Source organism: Adelges cooleyi, unplaced genomic scaffold (genome assembly GCF_023614345.1).
Source record: "Adelges cooleyi isolate 19-005CV unplaced genomic scaffold, UGA_ACOO_1.1 ACOO_flye_CR_arks_rails_tigmint_CR_PRNA_593, whole genome shotgun sequence".
In the NCBI taxonomy this organism is placed as follows: domain Eukaryota; kingdom Metazoa; phylum Arthropoda; class Insecta; order Hemiptera; family Adelgidae; genus Adelges; species Adelges cooleyi.
The window spans coordinates 42,127-58,454 of NW_026096289.1; the positions used below are offsets into that span (position 1 = coordinate 42,127).

Below are 16,328 nucleotides of genomic sequence, written 5' to 3' on the forward strand. Positions count from 1 at the left end.
TAAAGTGACATTCTGTGTCATTCAACCAAACTCCGAGCAATTAGTAAGTAATAAACAAACACATATGGATTATAATTCTATTTATTAACAAGCAGCATTCTAAGTCAATGGAATACGGAAAACACGACAATAATGTATACAAAACGGTAGGTACTCACATTACGTAGAACCGTAAACCGCTGTTCACGGCTGCTACTTAAAATGTATAACAAATGAATTACAGGCAAGACAAAACTCAATTGGAACTCATTAACGAAACACAACGCAATACGTTAAGTATTTAATATTTATCACAGAATTCGACCAAGTTATTTTGATTAAAATCTAAAAAAAATTACCAATCGGACCCGTAGCAACAATAATGAAAACAAATTGTTTCTATGGCGCTAAATCTAATTGAACTAGTTATAATCAACAGAAAGGAGCGATTGCAAAATAAAAATCTCAAATACTAACAAAAACAAAGTTTGTATTTAATGTAGGTTTATTAACGCGAACTGCAAGACAAATGACAATGTAAACATTTTCTAGACAGATTTGTGATAGTGTGTGTTTGTATGATAACGAGTGATTGTCACAGGTGGAGGTACAACGCAGCATGGAGGTAAACTGGGGTTTTATAAGGCATACAAATCAATTACCCAACTCCGGTTTCAAAGCTTGTTGTAAATTTACCTTCATCGAAATCCTATATAATGTATTAATGCGTTTACCTAAGTTTTTATTCGTTATGGAAACCCATACGCTGACTTGTAAAATTAGTTTTTAATATTATGACCAAAAAATATATAATACAAATATATATTAATAATAATACAATTTACAACTAATATTCTGCATAATATAAAAGTTATTAAAAAATATATAGGTAGCACAATAAATCGAAAACACAGTAATACAGTGGAAACAATAAACTAAAAATATCAAAATAATTAAAATAAAACTTAATTTTCATAACCATGGTTAGTTGGTTATAAAAAAAATACACATTTTTAATTAATAACCAATTTAAAAATATAAACTTACTTGTTAATATTTTAACAAAATAACAATATTATCAACTATTTTTCATGTGTAAATTATAGAACTAAAAAATGATATTATAAAAATATAAAAACTTAAAAATGTATATAGTCTGTGAACAGAATTATAAGTCAAATAGAAAACGTCAAAGTAATGATCAATTAAACGATAGTAAACATTGAAAAACTATAAAAAAATTAAAGCTGACACTTATTTTCCCTTTAAAATACCTATATGTAATAGGTAGTTTTTCTTCGTACTAAAGAAAAAAAACAATACACTTTTATTAACATTTTGAATATATATATATATTTTTTTTTAATAGTATAATTTAAATATTCTTTTGTGTTTTATTATAAAATATGCAAATAAAAACTCAGTATATCGATCAACTGGTAGCTTAGTTGAAAACCGTGGTACAAATCTAAAAGAACTAAAATGTGTGTATTATATAATTTGGTAAATAATATAGTGAGGAGTTTTTACAAACAGCCAGTCTACTATAAAATTGTGTTTATGTATCTACTTACACTAATTATTAATTAAGCCATAGTTCTAAAATATTATATATGTGCGTTTTTTTTTTTACTTAAGCTATCACGTATGATCTTTGTTGAACACAGAAGTCTATCAATGTTGAATCTATTATCTTATGTAATATTTAATATGGACAGTTAAGATATTTAAAGTTATTTCGCTTGAATTAAATTGATACATTACTAACTAATGAATTTAATTTATTTTTTCCAGAGCTGTTAATTTAACTCATATTTCTCCACTTCAAAATGTCATAGACCAATCAGATATTATGTGCAATGTATATAAGCTTAACTAATATTTAAAATCAATCAATAAACTGGCTTTTCCGTTACATAATAAGCAAGTTTAATTATTTTACTCTTAATACTGTATTTTTTGTCAAACAAGAGACATACCTATTGGTATATTTAGCACGAAGAAAGTACTTATTAAATGTATCTATTTAATACTATACATTATCCATTTCTTATACATTCTTGTTTTAACTTTTAAAAACATATTATTATAGTTAAAATTAAATTGTCAGTTCTTATTTTTGAAGTGAAATTATTTCTCAAGTGGTATTTAATAATACATTTTTCTAAATAAAAACTTAATTTAAATTTAATAGAAAAATGGCGGTGTATCGACAAAGTGTGAGATATTAAAAAGGAATAAGGTTTTAACTTAACCGACAAAACATCAAAATTTTTAAATTTAATTAAAAACATTTCTTACCTTGTTTTCCCTGCTTTTTGCCTGTTTATTACTAGGCACTGGTTGGCAAAGATGCTTGTTTTTAACTACTTAAAGTTGTATTAGCTACATTCTTAAGTTATAAAAAAATTAACTCGAGCAAGTAAAAAGTTAATTTTTAACAAATTCATCTGAAGTTGAAACAACGGTTAAAAACTTATTACGAAAAATCTGAGTAACAAATGTTCAAACTACATTTTTTATCGTTTTACTTACAATGACATTACCTTTATTATGATAGCTTTATGCTCCTGTTAATTATCACGGTGACAACGTTTAAATTTCAAATAAATAATTATCAGAAATTTTTCCAAAAATTTGAAATTGTTACCCCGTTTTTAAGATTCAGTTTTAATAGATTTAAGTTATTCAAAAACATTAAATTATTAACCACAAAAAAATGGTGATTTCCAAAGTTTTTAAGTTTAATTAACAATTTATCTATCTGATATTGTTACTTAGTTGTGCCTACTTAAAAAAATCTACAGAAATATCTAATTTCGATTTATTATATATTTTTTGCAAAAAGAACTTTAGCAACAAATTGGTAATAATTACTAAATCCTTCGATGAACTGTTGATGAGACATCGTTTCTTATACCTAAACAAATAACGTTATTAACTCTGAAAATACCTTATTGTTTTAAATCAAGCGAAACCAAAATTAACTATTAAGTATTTTAATAAATAATAGAAACAGTATAATAACATATATTTTCTTCAACGTGTAAATAATGCATCAAACAAATTTTTTAAAATATAAATGTAGAAAGAAATTTTATACAGATGAAAACATAATATTAATAAAATTAAAATATAAAAAAAGTTTCTATAAAAATGATTAGTCGGATAAAAATGAATAAATATTTTAAATTCAAAACCAAGTTTGAAGTATAAGCTTACATAATACTCGTATATTATACATTATTATGTTAAAACTTAAATTATTATAGCTTCACTATTATAACTGTAATTTAATATTTTTATGTTTGAGAACAATTAGTTTTCGAGTACCTTAATCGGAATTACAAAATATGATTCGACAAAGGTGAATAAAAAATTGAATTTTAGATAAATAACCTTACCTAAGAAAAGAAAACAATCAGTATAATTAAAAAAAAAAATGTTATTTAAACATTTACACAGAAAGTCCGACTATTACGCTGTGCTGATTTATATACAGTTTCAAATAAAATATAAATTTAAAACTCAAGTTAAACTACTAACAAAAAACCATCAATTCAAAATTAACTTGTATACGAGTTTCTAGCCAAGACATTGCCTGAATAGATTTTATAATTTATACATTTGTTTTGTGTGTGAGCTAGAGAAATGTACTATAAAAAATATATTTCAGCACAATATTAATTCAATTAAAAAGTATATTTGATATTTATCTTTTTTTAACTTGGACGTTAAATGCCTTGGCTACCTATAATTACCTCGTAATTAACAATATAATGAAAATATGTTTATTATCTGTGTTAATTTACTCACACCTAGCAACCTGGAATTTGTTTACAATCAATGTACTCAAATCATGTATTTTAATTTTTATTTTGTGGCCTAACTATAGGTACATAATATGTATAGTAAGTAGTATAGTAGCACTATATTATAGTTTTGAACAATTTTGAACATCCCTTCTGCCCCAAATTGCACATCATTTTGTTAGTAAAAAAAATAAACAATAATTATACTATATTTCTATACGTGTTTAACTATTAGACTGTATTAGCCTTAGTGAAATATTATTATCATTATAATTAGGTATACTGTCTAAAACGAGCATCAACTATAGAAGTGTACACCGGATTATTTCCGGTAGAGTAATTTAATAACCTGTCAAAGTAATACTCAATTTAAAACCAACGGTATCTATTTCTGTTTTTGCGTTGAAATATTATAAAAACTAAATGACCTAAACTAAATAAAATAGCTTGGTGATTTCGAAAATTGTTGGTTGAAGCCTGTGATAAAAATACGGTAACTGCGCTTTATGATTAATTTTTATTATTCATAATACTAATAGTTGTTAGGTGTATTTTAACTTATGACCACTAATGTTTCTACTCTCAAACACGATGTGTGTTCTTGAGAACGAACCAATAAAACTAATAAAAACAATGTATTGAAGATATTTCCACAATTGCTGAACCGATGTTTTCATATACAAATTGAAACGCTAAATCTATATTTAAAATACTTTTTTAAAATTGGTTACAAAAAAATACAATTTGTAAGGGGAGGATTAGAAATATACACAATATTTTGTATGTAAAATAGTTATTGATAGTACTTTAATTAACTAATATCGTTTAATTAACTATAATATATATGATAGAAAAATCTATATTCACAACGATTTATCATCTTGCTAAAACGTATATATTATGCTACATAAAACAATTTATATTGTTGGTTAGACACAATTTATGTGAACTACAACTAGTAGTATTAGCTTTAATAGTAAAATTGCTCAATGTAATGTAATGTTTTTTTAACAAAGGTCTGTAACCTTTTTACAATAGTATCTGAAAATGTGTCATATTTATTCACTAGACATTCATTTTCAATTTAATAACATCTTGTACACTACAAATTAAAACACCGTCTTCCTTAAATACATTTTTGTATTTTTCATGTGTAAATTATAGAACTAAAAAATGATATTATAAAAATATAAAAACTTAAAAATGTATATAGTCTGTGAAAAGAATTATAAGTCAAATAGAAAACGTCAAAGTAATGATCAGTTAAACGATAGTAAACATTAAAAAACTATAAAAAAAATTGGTAAATATACTCGTATATCAATAATTCATATTAAATCGTAGGTTAAATAAAGAGCAAAATAATGAAAAATTGTTACCAAAACTATTTTAAAACTGTCAAATAGTCACGAAAGGTATATGAGGTTTTAGTCGTGTGCTTTTGCTTGATGCCTTTTAAGATGATATTGGCAACTATACGATTTTTTACAGACGGAGCATTCATATCGTACCCCACCAATATGTATGCGTTCATGAGTTTTGAGGTTAGATTGATGACAGAATGTCTTTGCACAGACATCGCATTTGTAAGGTTTCTCTCCGGTATGTATCCTTTCATGATTTTTGAGATTAGATTTTTGACTGAATTTTTTTTCACAGACATCGCATCTAAAAAGTGTTTCTCTGGTATGTGTTCTCTCATGAGTCTTGAGAGAAGACTGTTGACTGAATTTTCTTTCACACACATTGCATTTAAAAGCCTTTTCGTCCGTATGAATCCGCCAATGTCTTTTCAGGTTTGATTTTGATGAGAACTTTTAAAACAAATACCACAAATAAATAGGACATCTTTGTTTCGAGTATAGTTATCAATAGAGTTTGTACAATTTGAAGTGTCGATCTCGTTACACGGATAATGAATACTGCAACACGCATGAAACAAAAATAAATTAATTTAAGATCAATATTTTATAGCAAATATTAATATTACTATTATTATATGTGTTAATGCATCAATCAAGCATAATTTTTAAGAAATAATTTCAAGGATTTCGCACACGACACATAATAGTGTTGAAATTTACCCATTTGAAAATATTTTTACTTGTGTTATTTTATAAAAATATAAAATATAATTTTTTATATTTTCAAATATAGAAATTAGAAAATATTTATTTATTTATCTTGTTTACAATGCATTAAATATTGGATTTTAAATGACTTCGTAAGTATTATAATATTTCAAATCTAAATAGGTAACGGTCAGTCTACATGTTTTATACATTTATAGAATATAAAAAAGGCGAGTATGTAATTTTGTATACAAAATATTATAAAATATTACTAGCAGTAGAAATACTCTGAATGTTATTTTTTAAGAAAAAAAAATAAAATAAAGGGGAGTTGAAGATGTAGGAAAGTACAACAGAATCATAGAATTAAATTTTCATCTCATCGAAAACTATAAGTAAATTAGCATTGAGAATAGCTACAAAATAAAAGAATAAGGGTAAAGAACATGAATGTATGCAATTTTAATTTTATTACAGACAATTTAACGCGAAACAGAGACTAGAAATATATTAAGGGGGCTCCATACCATTTTTAAGGAGTTTTGTATAGGCAATATTAAGAAAAAATTGGTTTAAATAAATTTCGACCAAGTCAATAAATTTACCGGTTAATTTGTATAAGCATCAAGGTATTATATTTACATAGATTGGGTCTCCTATCGACAGTTATTTTCAGTACCTATACTATATTTTCATTAAATATAATCAAATTATTTATATATATATATATAAAAAGTGGGCCAGAGAAACAGGAAAATTTGAAAGTTTTAGTGGCAGACCTAAGGAGCTTCTAGAAAGGCGATAGTGTTATTTTTATGTTCACAAGTAACTGCTATTTAGTAATCATGGATTAGTAGGTCGGTTTAGACACCCTAACATCCCCAAAGGCTGATTTGAAAGTAACTTATGCTTACTGTTAGTAATCAAACCTCACTTATTACTGTTATTCGTGACATGCATGATTCTTCTTTTAATAATTTAAGTAAACAACCTCATCACCTAACCGTCAATCAACGTTTACTTAAAACGGTAATTTATGCTTAAATTCTATTTTTCTTTATTACGTACGTGGTTACCTTAAAATGTGGTTTTTAATTCGTCGTTTTGTCTTAAACGATTTTTGGCAGTAATTGCAGTCAAACGTCGGTGTTAGCTCGTTTTCAGCATCAAACAGTTCATGCCTTACGATTTCAATATCTGATTCGAAAACACAATCATTGAAGCATTCTTTTTCAAATTTGACATTCAAATCGTCGTTATTGCAGCTAAATTTACAACAAACAAAATTAACAAAATTTATATTTTGTATTAAAATTTAAAAAAAAAAATACATAATAGTAACAAAAAAAAAGAATAAAGAACTTGCATGAATGTTAAAATTTAACGTGACACAGAGACTAGAAACATATTACAAGGGTAAAATACTTAATACCTGTGTAAAATAAAGAATAATTTAGTTTACATTGCTTGAAAAATAAAAACCGTCCAAATTTTCAGTGGTATATTTTGTTTTTTTTAAATATTTAAAACTAAATTTTAATTCACTTAAGTTAGATGAATAACACAAAACTACAAGTATGACTATTGACTTTCAGGTAAGAAGTCAAGACGATAAAGATTTAAGCTAAACGATAGACCATTTAGCGGACTAGGTTAATTTAATGTGGCGTTGATCCCGTATCATTAGACACAACACGACTCCGGTGTACGAAGCACCTATCATTTAGGATACATGGGATTTTATACTTTAATAACTAAATATGTGATTGGCTTCTTTTTGGTGTGAAAAAGTTACTTAGATGTACATGATCAGTTTCCAACAACTGAATTAAATATATTTTGGTTTTAAACTGCGTTTCATTCACTAATTCGTCAGTTTCGTGTTTATTGTTGGATACATCATAATGCTCATCAACTAAGTAATTAACAAAGCCTAAATTATTATTTTACTGTATATTCAGACTTTTATCTATAAATAGTTCAATAGCTTTGGCTTTTGTGTAAGCATAGAAGGTCTATTACCTAAAAGGAGAGTAAAAAAAAAATATATATATTTTTTTTAATATACTTAAAATTTGGATTTATTTATAATTCACTATCAGACCATTAACAGTTTAATTTTTATAGATATAAAAATAGAAATTACTTATGTATTATATATAAAACTTTTAAAATAGTATTTACTAAACAATTATTTTAAAAGAGTATACATTTTACTGAAAATTTAACTGATCGATAACAAGATTTAAATAAACTCATATGTTTAATATATTTTAAACCCTTATGATTTATAATAGCTTAAAGTGAATTAAGTTACTCATGAAAAGTTGATGTTTCTCTTTACTTTTTATAACGTCAAAAATAATTGTTTAAACAATATTATTAAAACTATTTTGAAAATGAATTATAACATCATCAATTAAATTTTTTTTTAAATTACGGAGGAAGTCATAGTTACAAAAGCTTAATTGTTTTATCTAGTAAAAAATGGTATTAAAATTGACTTACTCATAAGTATTGTTGACTTCATTCTTTACTATACACTCCTCTATAGTAGAAATTTCATTGTTTTTGAACTGCACATTTAACGGTTTGGGTGCAATGACTTCAAAGGAGCTTCAAATGAGGTTCTGTTTCATCATTTTCAAGTTTAATTTTCAGGTTTTAGTCGTGTGCTTTTGCTTGATGTTTTTTTAGAGTATTTTGGTGACCATACGATTTTTTACAGACGGAGCATTCATATCGTACCCCACCAATATGTATGCGTTCATGAGTTTTGAGGGTAGATTGTTGACAGAATGTCTTTGCACAGACATCGCATTTGTAAGGTTTCTCGCCGGTATGTATCCTTTTATGAATCTTAAGAGAAGACTGTTGCCTGAATGTTCTTTCACACACATTGCATCTAAAAGGTTTCTCGCCAGTATGTGTCCTTTTATGAGTTTTGAGGTAAGATTGTGTATTATAACATTTTTCACATACATCGCATCTAAAGGGTTTCTCTCCGGTATGATTCTTTTTATGAGTTTTGAGGTTACTTTGTGTATTAAAACCTTTTTCACAGATATCGCATCTAAAAGGTTTCTCGCCAGTATGTGTCATTTTATGAGTTTTGAGGTTTTCTTTTCGTCCAAATGTTTTTTCACACACATTGCATTTAAAAGCCTTTTCGTCCGTATGAATCCGCCAATGTCTTTTCAGGTTTGATTTTGATGAGAAACTTTTTAAACAAATACCACAAATAAATAGGACATCTTTGTTTCGAGTATAGTTATCAATAGAGTTTGTACAATTTGAAGTGTCGATCTCGTTACACGGATAATGAATACTGCAACACGCATGAAACAAAATAAATTAATTTAAGATCAATATTTTATAGCAAATATTAATATTACTATTATTATATGTGTTAATGCATCAATCAAGCATAATTTTTAAGAAATAATTTCAAGGATTTCGCACACGACACATAATTACTAAAATAGTTGTACTTTATCTGTTTGTATTTATGTTATTTTAAGTGGCAGCTCTGAGGAGCTTTTAGAAAGTCGATAGTGTTATTTTTATGTTCACAGGTAACTGCTATTTAGTAATCATGGAATAGTAGGTCGGTTTAGACACCATAATATCCCCAAAGGAGGACTTGAAAGTAACTGATGCTTACTCTTAGTAATCAAACCTCACTTATAACTGTTATTCGTGACATGCAGGATTCTTCTTTTAATAATTTAAGTAAACAACCTCATCACCTAACCGTCAATCAACGTTTACTTAAAACGGTAATTTATGCTTAAATTCTATTTTTCTTTATTACGTACGTGGTTACCTTAAAATGTGGTTTTTAATTCGTCGTTTTGTCTTAAACGATTTTTGGCAGTAATTGCAGTCAAACGTCGGTGTTAGCTCGTTTTCAGCATCAAACAGTTCATGCCTTACGATTTCAATATCTGATTCGAAAACACAGCCATTGAAGCATTCTTTTTCAAATTTGACATTCAAATCGTCGTTATTGCAGCTAAATTTACAACAAACAAAATTAACAAAATTTATATTTTGTATTAAAAATTAAAAAAAAAAATACATAATAGTTACAAAAAAAAAGAACTTGCATGAATGCATAAAATTTAACGTGACACGGAGACTAGAAACATATTACAAGGGTAAAATACTTGAAATCGTTGTTGGTGGAATGGTAGAAAACAATATAACATGGTAAATATCATGCGAATGTACGGTAACATAATGCAGTACTATAGACTTTGACCGGTCATCGTACCCAAAATTTTATTTTTTTGGTATTTTGGTTTAACATCATATTGATAAGAGGTAGATATAGTTTTAAAACAATCTTTAGTCAAACGAAGAAGTGGTTATTACTATAAGTTAAATGTCAGCAAACGCTAACGTCGATACCAACGATGGGTTTATAGAGGAGGACGACATAATTACAAAAGATTAATAAATTTATTTAGGATAAAAAAAATGGTTATAAAAATAGCCTTACACATAAGTATTGTCGACTTCATTCTTTATCAAATACTCCTCTGTTGTAGAAATTTCATTGTTTTTGAACTGCACATTTAACGGTTTGGGTGCAATGACTTCAAAGGAGTGTTGTTCTGTTTCATCATTTTCAAGTTTAATTTTCAACATTTTATACCGCTTCCAAACTCTATAATTGACATTTATACGACAAATTAATAACAAAACTTTACTATTTTATTAAGTATTAAATTTAGTAATAACAATGATATAACAAAGAATAATTTAGTTAACATGATTTGAAAAATAAAAAACCAACAAAGTTTTGAGTGGTATATTTTGTTTTTTTTTTTAATATTTAAAACTAAATAATAATTTACTAAAATTAGATGAATAACACAAAACTACAAGTACGACTTGTTGGTAAGAATCTAACACGATAAAGATTAAAACTAGACGATAGCCCATTTTGTCGACTACGTTAAATTAAAGTGACATTCTGTGTCATTCAACCAAACTCTGAGCAATTAGTAAGTAATAAACAAACACATATGGATTATGATTCTATTTATTAACAAGCAGCATTCTAAGTCAATGGAATACGGAAAACACGACAATAATGTATACAAAACGGTAGGTACTCACATAACGTAGAACCGTAAACCGCTGTTCACGGCTGCTACTTAAAACTTATAATAAATTATTAACAGGCAAGACAAAACACAATTATAACTTACTAACAAAACACAACGCAATACGGTTGTATTTATCATAAAATAAGTTATTATGATTAATAATTAGAAATTCTCACGAATCGGACCCGTAGCAACAATAATGAAAACAAATTGATTCTATGGCGCTAAATCTAATTGAACTAGTTATAATTCACAGAAAAGAGCGATTACAAAATAAAAATCTCAAATACTAACAAAAACAAAATTTGTATTTAATGTACGTTTATTAACGCAAACTGCAGGACAATGCAAACATTTTCTAGACAGATTTGTGATAGTGTGTTTGTGTGATAACAAGTAATTGTCACAGGTGGAGGTACACCGCAGCATGGAGGTAAATTGCCCATTCTTTTTCAATTTTGACATTCAAATCGTCGTTATTGCAGCTAATACTAAAACAAACAAAAGTGCAATACTTTATATTATTCTATTAAAATTAAAGCAGTTAATATAACTAAAAAACAGATATCATTAAGAAATAGTCAATAAATTAAATTTTTATAAAACTGATATAAATTTTATTTTTTATTTTTATTAGGCTAACAACTTTAAAAAAAAATATAAGATTTTATGTTAATGTTTTGTTTTTTTAATAGGTAACTAACGATTTAGCTTTTAAATATTTAGTCGTATTATAACATACAGATACAGTTCGAAGCGTATACAATAGTATTATGAACACTTTTAGAATAAATATGTAATGAATAAATTATTCTATATAAAAAAATACAATACTATTCGATTGACGACCTATGAGCTCTACTCTTGATTGAATTGTGAAATAGTTTTGAAGAATTTTCGTGTCAGTAAAGTATTAAAAATTAACTTTAACAAACCACAAAAATAAAAAGATTCACCTAGTTGAAACAATTATTTTTATAACTTAAATAGTATGTTTATATGAATAGGAAAAAATATATAATAATTATATTTCATGATTTTTTATGACATAAATTAATTTAAGAATAAGATAGATTAAACATAAAATTTAATTTAAGAGTATTTTGAAGAAACTATTAGAATTTAAATTTAGGTGTATTTCTATACCTAACATGCTTATTGGGTTTAAAAGAAAAACAGTTTGGCTCACATTGTTTTACAAATATAAACTAAATATAATTTTAAAAAAACATGAACTTATTTGGAAAAAAATGTTATATTTTAGAACACTGATAACAATTTTTTTTTTTTAAAGATTTTAATTTTATTTTATTTTTAAGTCAAATTAGCTTAAATATTTTATTTTATTTCAAAACATGATCTATAAACGATATGATACTACAAAATCATATAAGCTTTATTGTACATTGTAATCAAAGTTTAAGCTGTAGTATCTGTTATTTACTAGAATGACTATTGACTATTACTATTACTGTTTATGCAAATTAAAAAATCGCCTTACGCTGAAGTATTTTCATCAAATTCTTTTTTAATTAAACATTCCTCGGTTTTAGAACGACCATTGTGTGATTGTGTAATATGGTGGTTCAGTTTTCGTTTAGATGAAAATTGTTTTGAACACACACTGCATCTGACCGACTCTCTTTCGTCCATCAATTTGTCATTTGACTGCAGAATCAAAGGTTCTTCCACTTAAATCACAGTTTCAAACACATGATCATCAATTTGGTCGATTTCATGTTTAATTGTAATATGACTATAAGTCTTGTTATCTCTGTAAATAACAAATCGCAAACTATTATATTACAGCTGTATAAACAAGATTTTAACTACTAATGTATCAGTTTATTGCTTTTCTTAATTGTAGGCATGACGGGAAGAATGTATACTAGGTTAAGGAAAGTTATAGTAGTGTAAGTTTTTTTTGCGTTTGTTAAAGGTACTTTTTTAAATAATGTTTTAAAACAAAAATTACTAATATATAAAAAATCAAAACAAGTTACTTATATCTAAATAAATATAGAGGAACTTAAATTTTAGTCAATTTAGAAGCACAGTGAAAATTCACATTTCACTTAACTTTTTATAACACCAAAAATAACTGTATTTAAATATTAAACTAGTTATTCATCAACAATTGATTTTGTAATTAAGTAAGAGAAATTAGTTAAAACTTTATTAAATACAACTTTTAGTGTCCAAAAAAATAATTGAATCATAATATTGGAAAATATTAAAATCTTATAATCATATGCTTATCATATCATTATACTTCTAATAAATATATTTAAGATCTAATAACAAATTGAGACTTTTGTCGACAGATACAATTCACTTGTAGGTCAGATTTACACATATGTTATTTACTATAATAAGATGAAAAGTATATTTTTTGTTTGTACCTTCTAGTTAATTTATAATTAAAACTGAATAATTAGAGGTACTACACATCAGAAGCTAACGAAGAGATTTCTCTTCATCTGTTCCAACATAGTTTGTAGTTGAGTTTAAAGGCCAAAAAAATAAATAATTAAAAAACTAATTTTTATTCGTATTATTAATTTAATTATAAAAAGCAATTTTATAAGTGAATACCATAATATGATTTCAGAGTAATATCATTAAAAGCAATAATATTATAACAAAAACGTTTGATGTCTCTTCTGCCTTGGCAACCAGATGCCATGTTTTCTTTGAGTAATATATTTACAATGAAGTTCTCCCAAAGTAAAACCAAATACAAATAAATCATCAACAGCAAAATGTGTAAGTAATTTTCAGACTAAATTGAATTCACAAAAAGGTATAAAAAAAAAAAAAATAGTATTATAATTAAATACCATAGGATTTAAGAGTAATATCATTAAATGTAATGATATGACTAAATAGGGATGATGACTCTCCTACACTGTCAACCAATTGCCATTGATTTTTACAATTATTTTGTAATAAAATATAAGTAGAAACTTGTTTAGTACTTAGGCATGGTATTTATGGTTAAATTGTGTTTACATACAACTTATAATTTATTATTAACTACTGCAGCAGTGCACCTGTATCGAGCAGTGGGCATTGGTATAATAATCTCCGTCCATACTTTTGACTTTGTATCATAGTATTCTACAGAATTCAAATAATTCTTATTTGAGAAATCATAGCTACCAACCTATATCATAAAAATATACATCTATATTTTCTTGTACACAATGTGTATTCGTTATGTTAACTACAATAAAATTAATACATACGACATATATGTACTGCTTTTATGTACAAACAGCAAAATTTGTTCGTGGTTTATTCAATGGCTTTGTAGAAACCCATAGTTCTGATTCTGACTTTAGATCAAGCTCGTCTACATGATGGACCCATCGACCAGACTCATCTGCACCACCGATGGCAAGTATTATCCCATTTTCAGATACTACCATCTTTGAGCCTTCACGGGGAGGTAAAAAAAAAAATGATCGCTCGGTTTTCATTTTAGGTCATTAACGTTTCTAATATCCATATACTTTACACAGGAACCGGCACTGTTTGAATGACCAGTGATTGCAAAAACAATCTGAATTTACATAAACACAAACGTCAGGTGATACAAGCACATAACTAGTACAATTATTGTGTACCTATAACGTGTAAAAATCTTCCAAGAGTAGCTGGTGGTTTTGATTTGATGTAAATTTTAGTGATATTGTCTAAAATTCCTCTCATAACTAAAAAAGCATAACAATAATAATATTTATTTAAAAGACACATCAAACATATATTTCACTTATAGGCGCTATTGTATGTACAAATAAAGGGCAACAATTTAGATAGGAATATCAACAATATATATGCTTACCATTAGTATTATTTCCCACTAATGGATGATCATAAATCCTTAGTAGTCCTTCTTTTGAAATTAAAGGCAAACGTAAATATTTCATAAGAACCGGTAACAAGTCATTACGTTCATCTGTGTTATAGCGTATCCAACCAATGATAAAATCAAATATCTAAAATAAAATCTTAAATTATTATTAAATAACTGTAATGGAGCCAACATTATAACAAGTAATTTTTTTATTTATTATTAAGTCACAGTTATTATACCTTTTCCTCAGAATCAATTACTAAATCATCATGTGCAATCAACTTGACAACATCATCAAATTCGAAGCCATAAAGTGTTTCTAATGCTCGATCCGAATTTACAATTATACTAAAAAACTCTATGTTTTATTATTTAATAATTTAAACGTTGCGATCATATGTTGCACCTGATTACTAACGTGAAATGGTATAAAAAATATAGCCAACAAATATTGTAAATCTTTTCATCTAATATTGATTTGGAATTGTTCATAAAACTAACACAATTTGTAGGATTTATGTTTTCTTTAATATGTTTAAAACATAACTCTTTTATATGATTTAGACCATACATATTAGCAGCCATCAACAGTTCTACAAAATATAATAACAAGTAAATAAAAATAGTGTAATATTTTATAAATTGTATATCCTATTGCATATTTCCTACTTCACAATTATTTTCTTTAGTATCCAGTTTAAAAGTATATGCAAATTTCACCACAAATTCTAAAATTTCAGAATCTATATCTTTTATAAGAATCTAATTTTTATTTCTTTCTCTAAACTGTCCACTGAACATCGTATAAAATACATGACTCGCAGAGGCCAATATTTTTCTGTGTGCTTCTATTTTTAAGCTTTCATCGGTAACTAAGGTAACATCACAAAATTCTTTTTCCCTAAAAAAAAGTATTCATATTAATGTATTTATTTGCAATAGTAGTAATAAATTACTATAAGATTTAAATTGAAAAAAAAAAAATTCTGAAAAGCAATAACAAAATATGCAATAAGTGTACATAAATGTGGAATAAGAATCATGATATTTAAAAAATTATATAAATATTGATAATAATGTGTAGAAACTATTGTTTTCTCGTTTTTTTCGTAGTGTAAACCAAAAAAAAAATTAAACAAAGCTCTTGAAAAAGCCATAATATAAGTTTTGCTTATTTGGATTATGTAGAAAAATGATGCATGATTTTTAAATGAAAGATTTGAATTATACATTTTTAAAATTCAATTAACACCATTTGTTTTTTTATTTACAAATAAAGTACATTTTTAATTATTGTTTTATTTAATGTAAAAATAGTAAAAGTATTTACCCCATAACTTTTAAAACAAATATTTGTATATATATAGGTATATGAATATACAGTGTAATTTTACCGTGAACCATTCAATATCTTATAGGGTTTAATAAACATTTTTTTTTCCATCATGTTTTTATAAATTTACAACTTTTTTTGTTTTTATCCCTTCTC

The 16,328-nt window shown here is 26.1% G+C and overlaps 2 protein-coding genes across 2 annotated transcripts in view; both read right to left on the reverse strand.

Annotated features, from left to right (window-relative positions):
• Positions 1 to 14,119, reverse strand: part of LOC126844020 (zinc finger protein 665-like) — a gene marked incomplete at its 3' end in the record, with an annotated part of 56,241 nt that extends 42,122 nt beyond the window's left edge. The window contains exons 1-3 of the mRNA XM_050581863.1: positions 14,034 to 14,119; positions 12,482 to 12,754; positions 11,275 to 11,471 (exon numbers count right to left, since the gene is read on the reverse strand). The remainder of the gene's footprint in view (positions 1 to 11,274; positions 11,472 to 12,481; positions 12,755 to 14,033) is intronic.
• On the reverse strand, positions 5,219 to 12,633 carry LOC126844024 (zinc finger protein 600-like). The gene is made up of 6 exons (XM_050581866.1): positions 12,482 to 12,633; positions 10,368 to 10,535; positions 9,690 to 9,878; positions 8,580 to 9,191; positions 6,940 to 7,128; positions 5,219 to 5,579 (listed from the first exon to the last, which is right to left on the reverse strand). The coding sequence occupies exons 1-6, from the start codon at positions 12,631 to 12,633 to the stop codon at positions 5,219 to 5,221; spliced, it is 1,671 nt and encodes a 556-aa protein (XP_050437823.1).
• Positions 14,120 to 16,328: the final 2,209 nt, after the last annotated feature.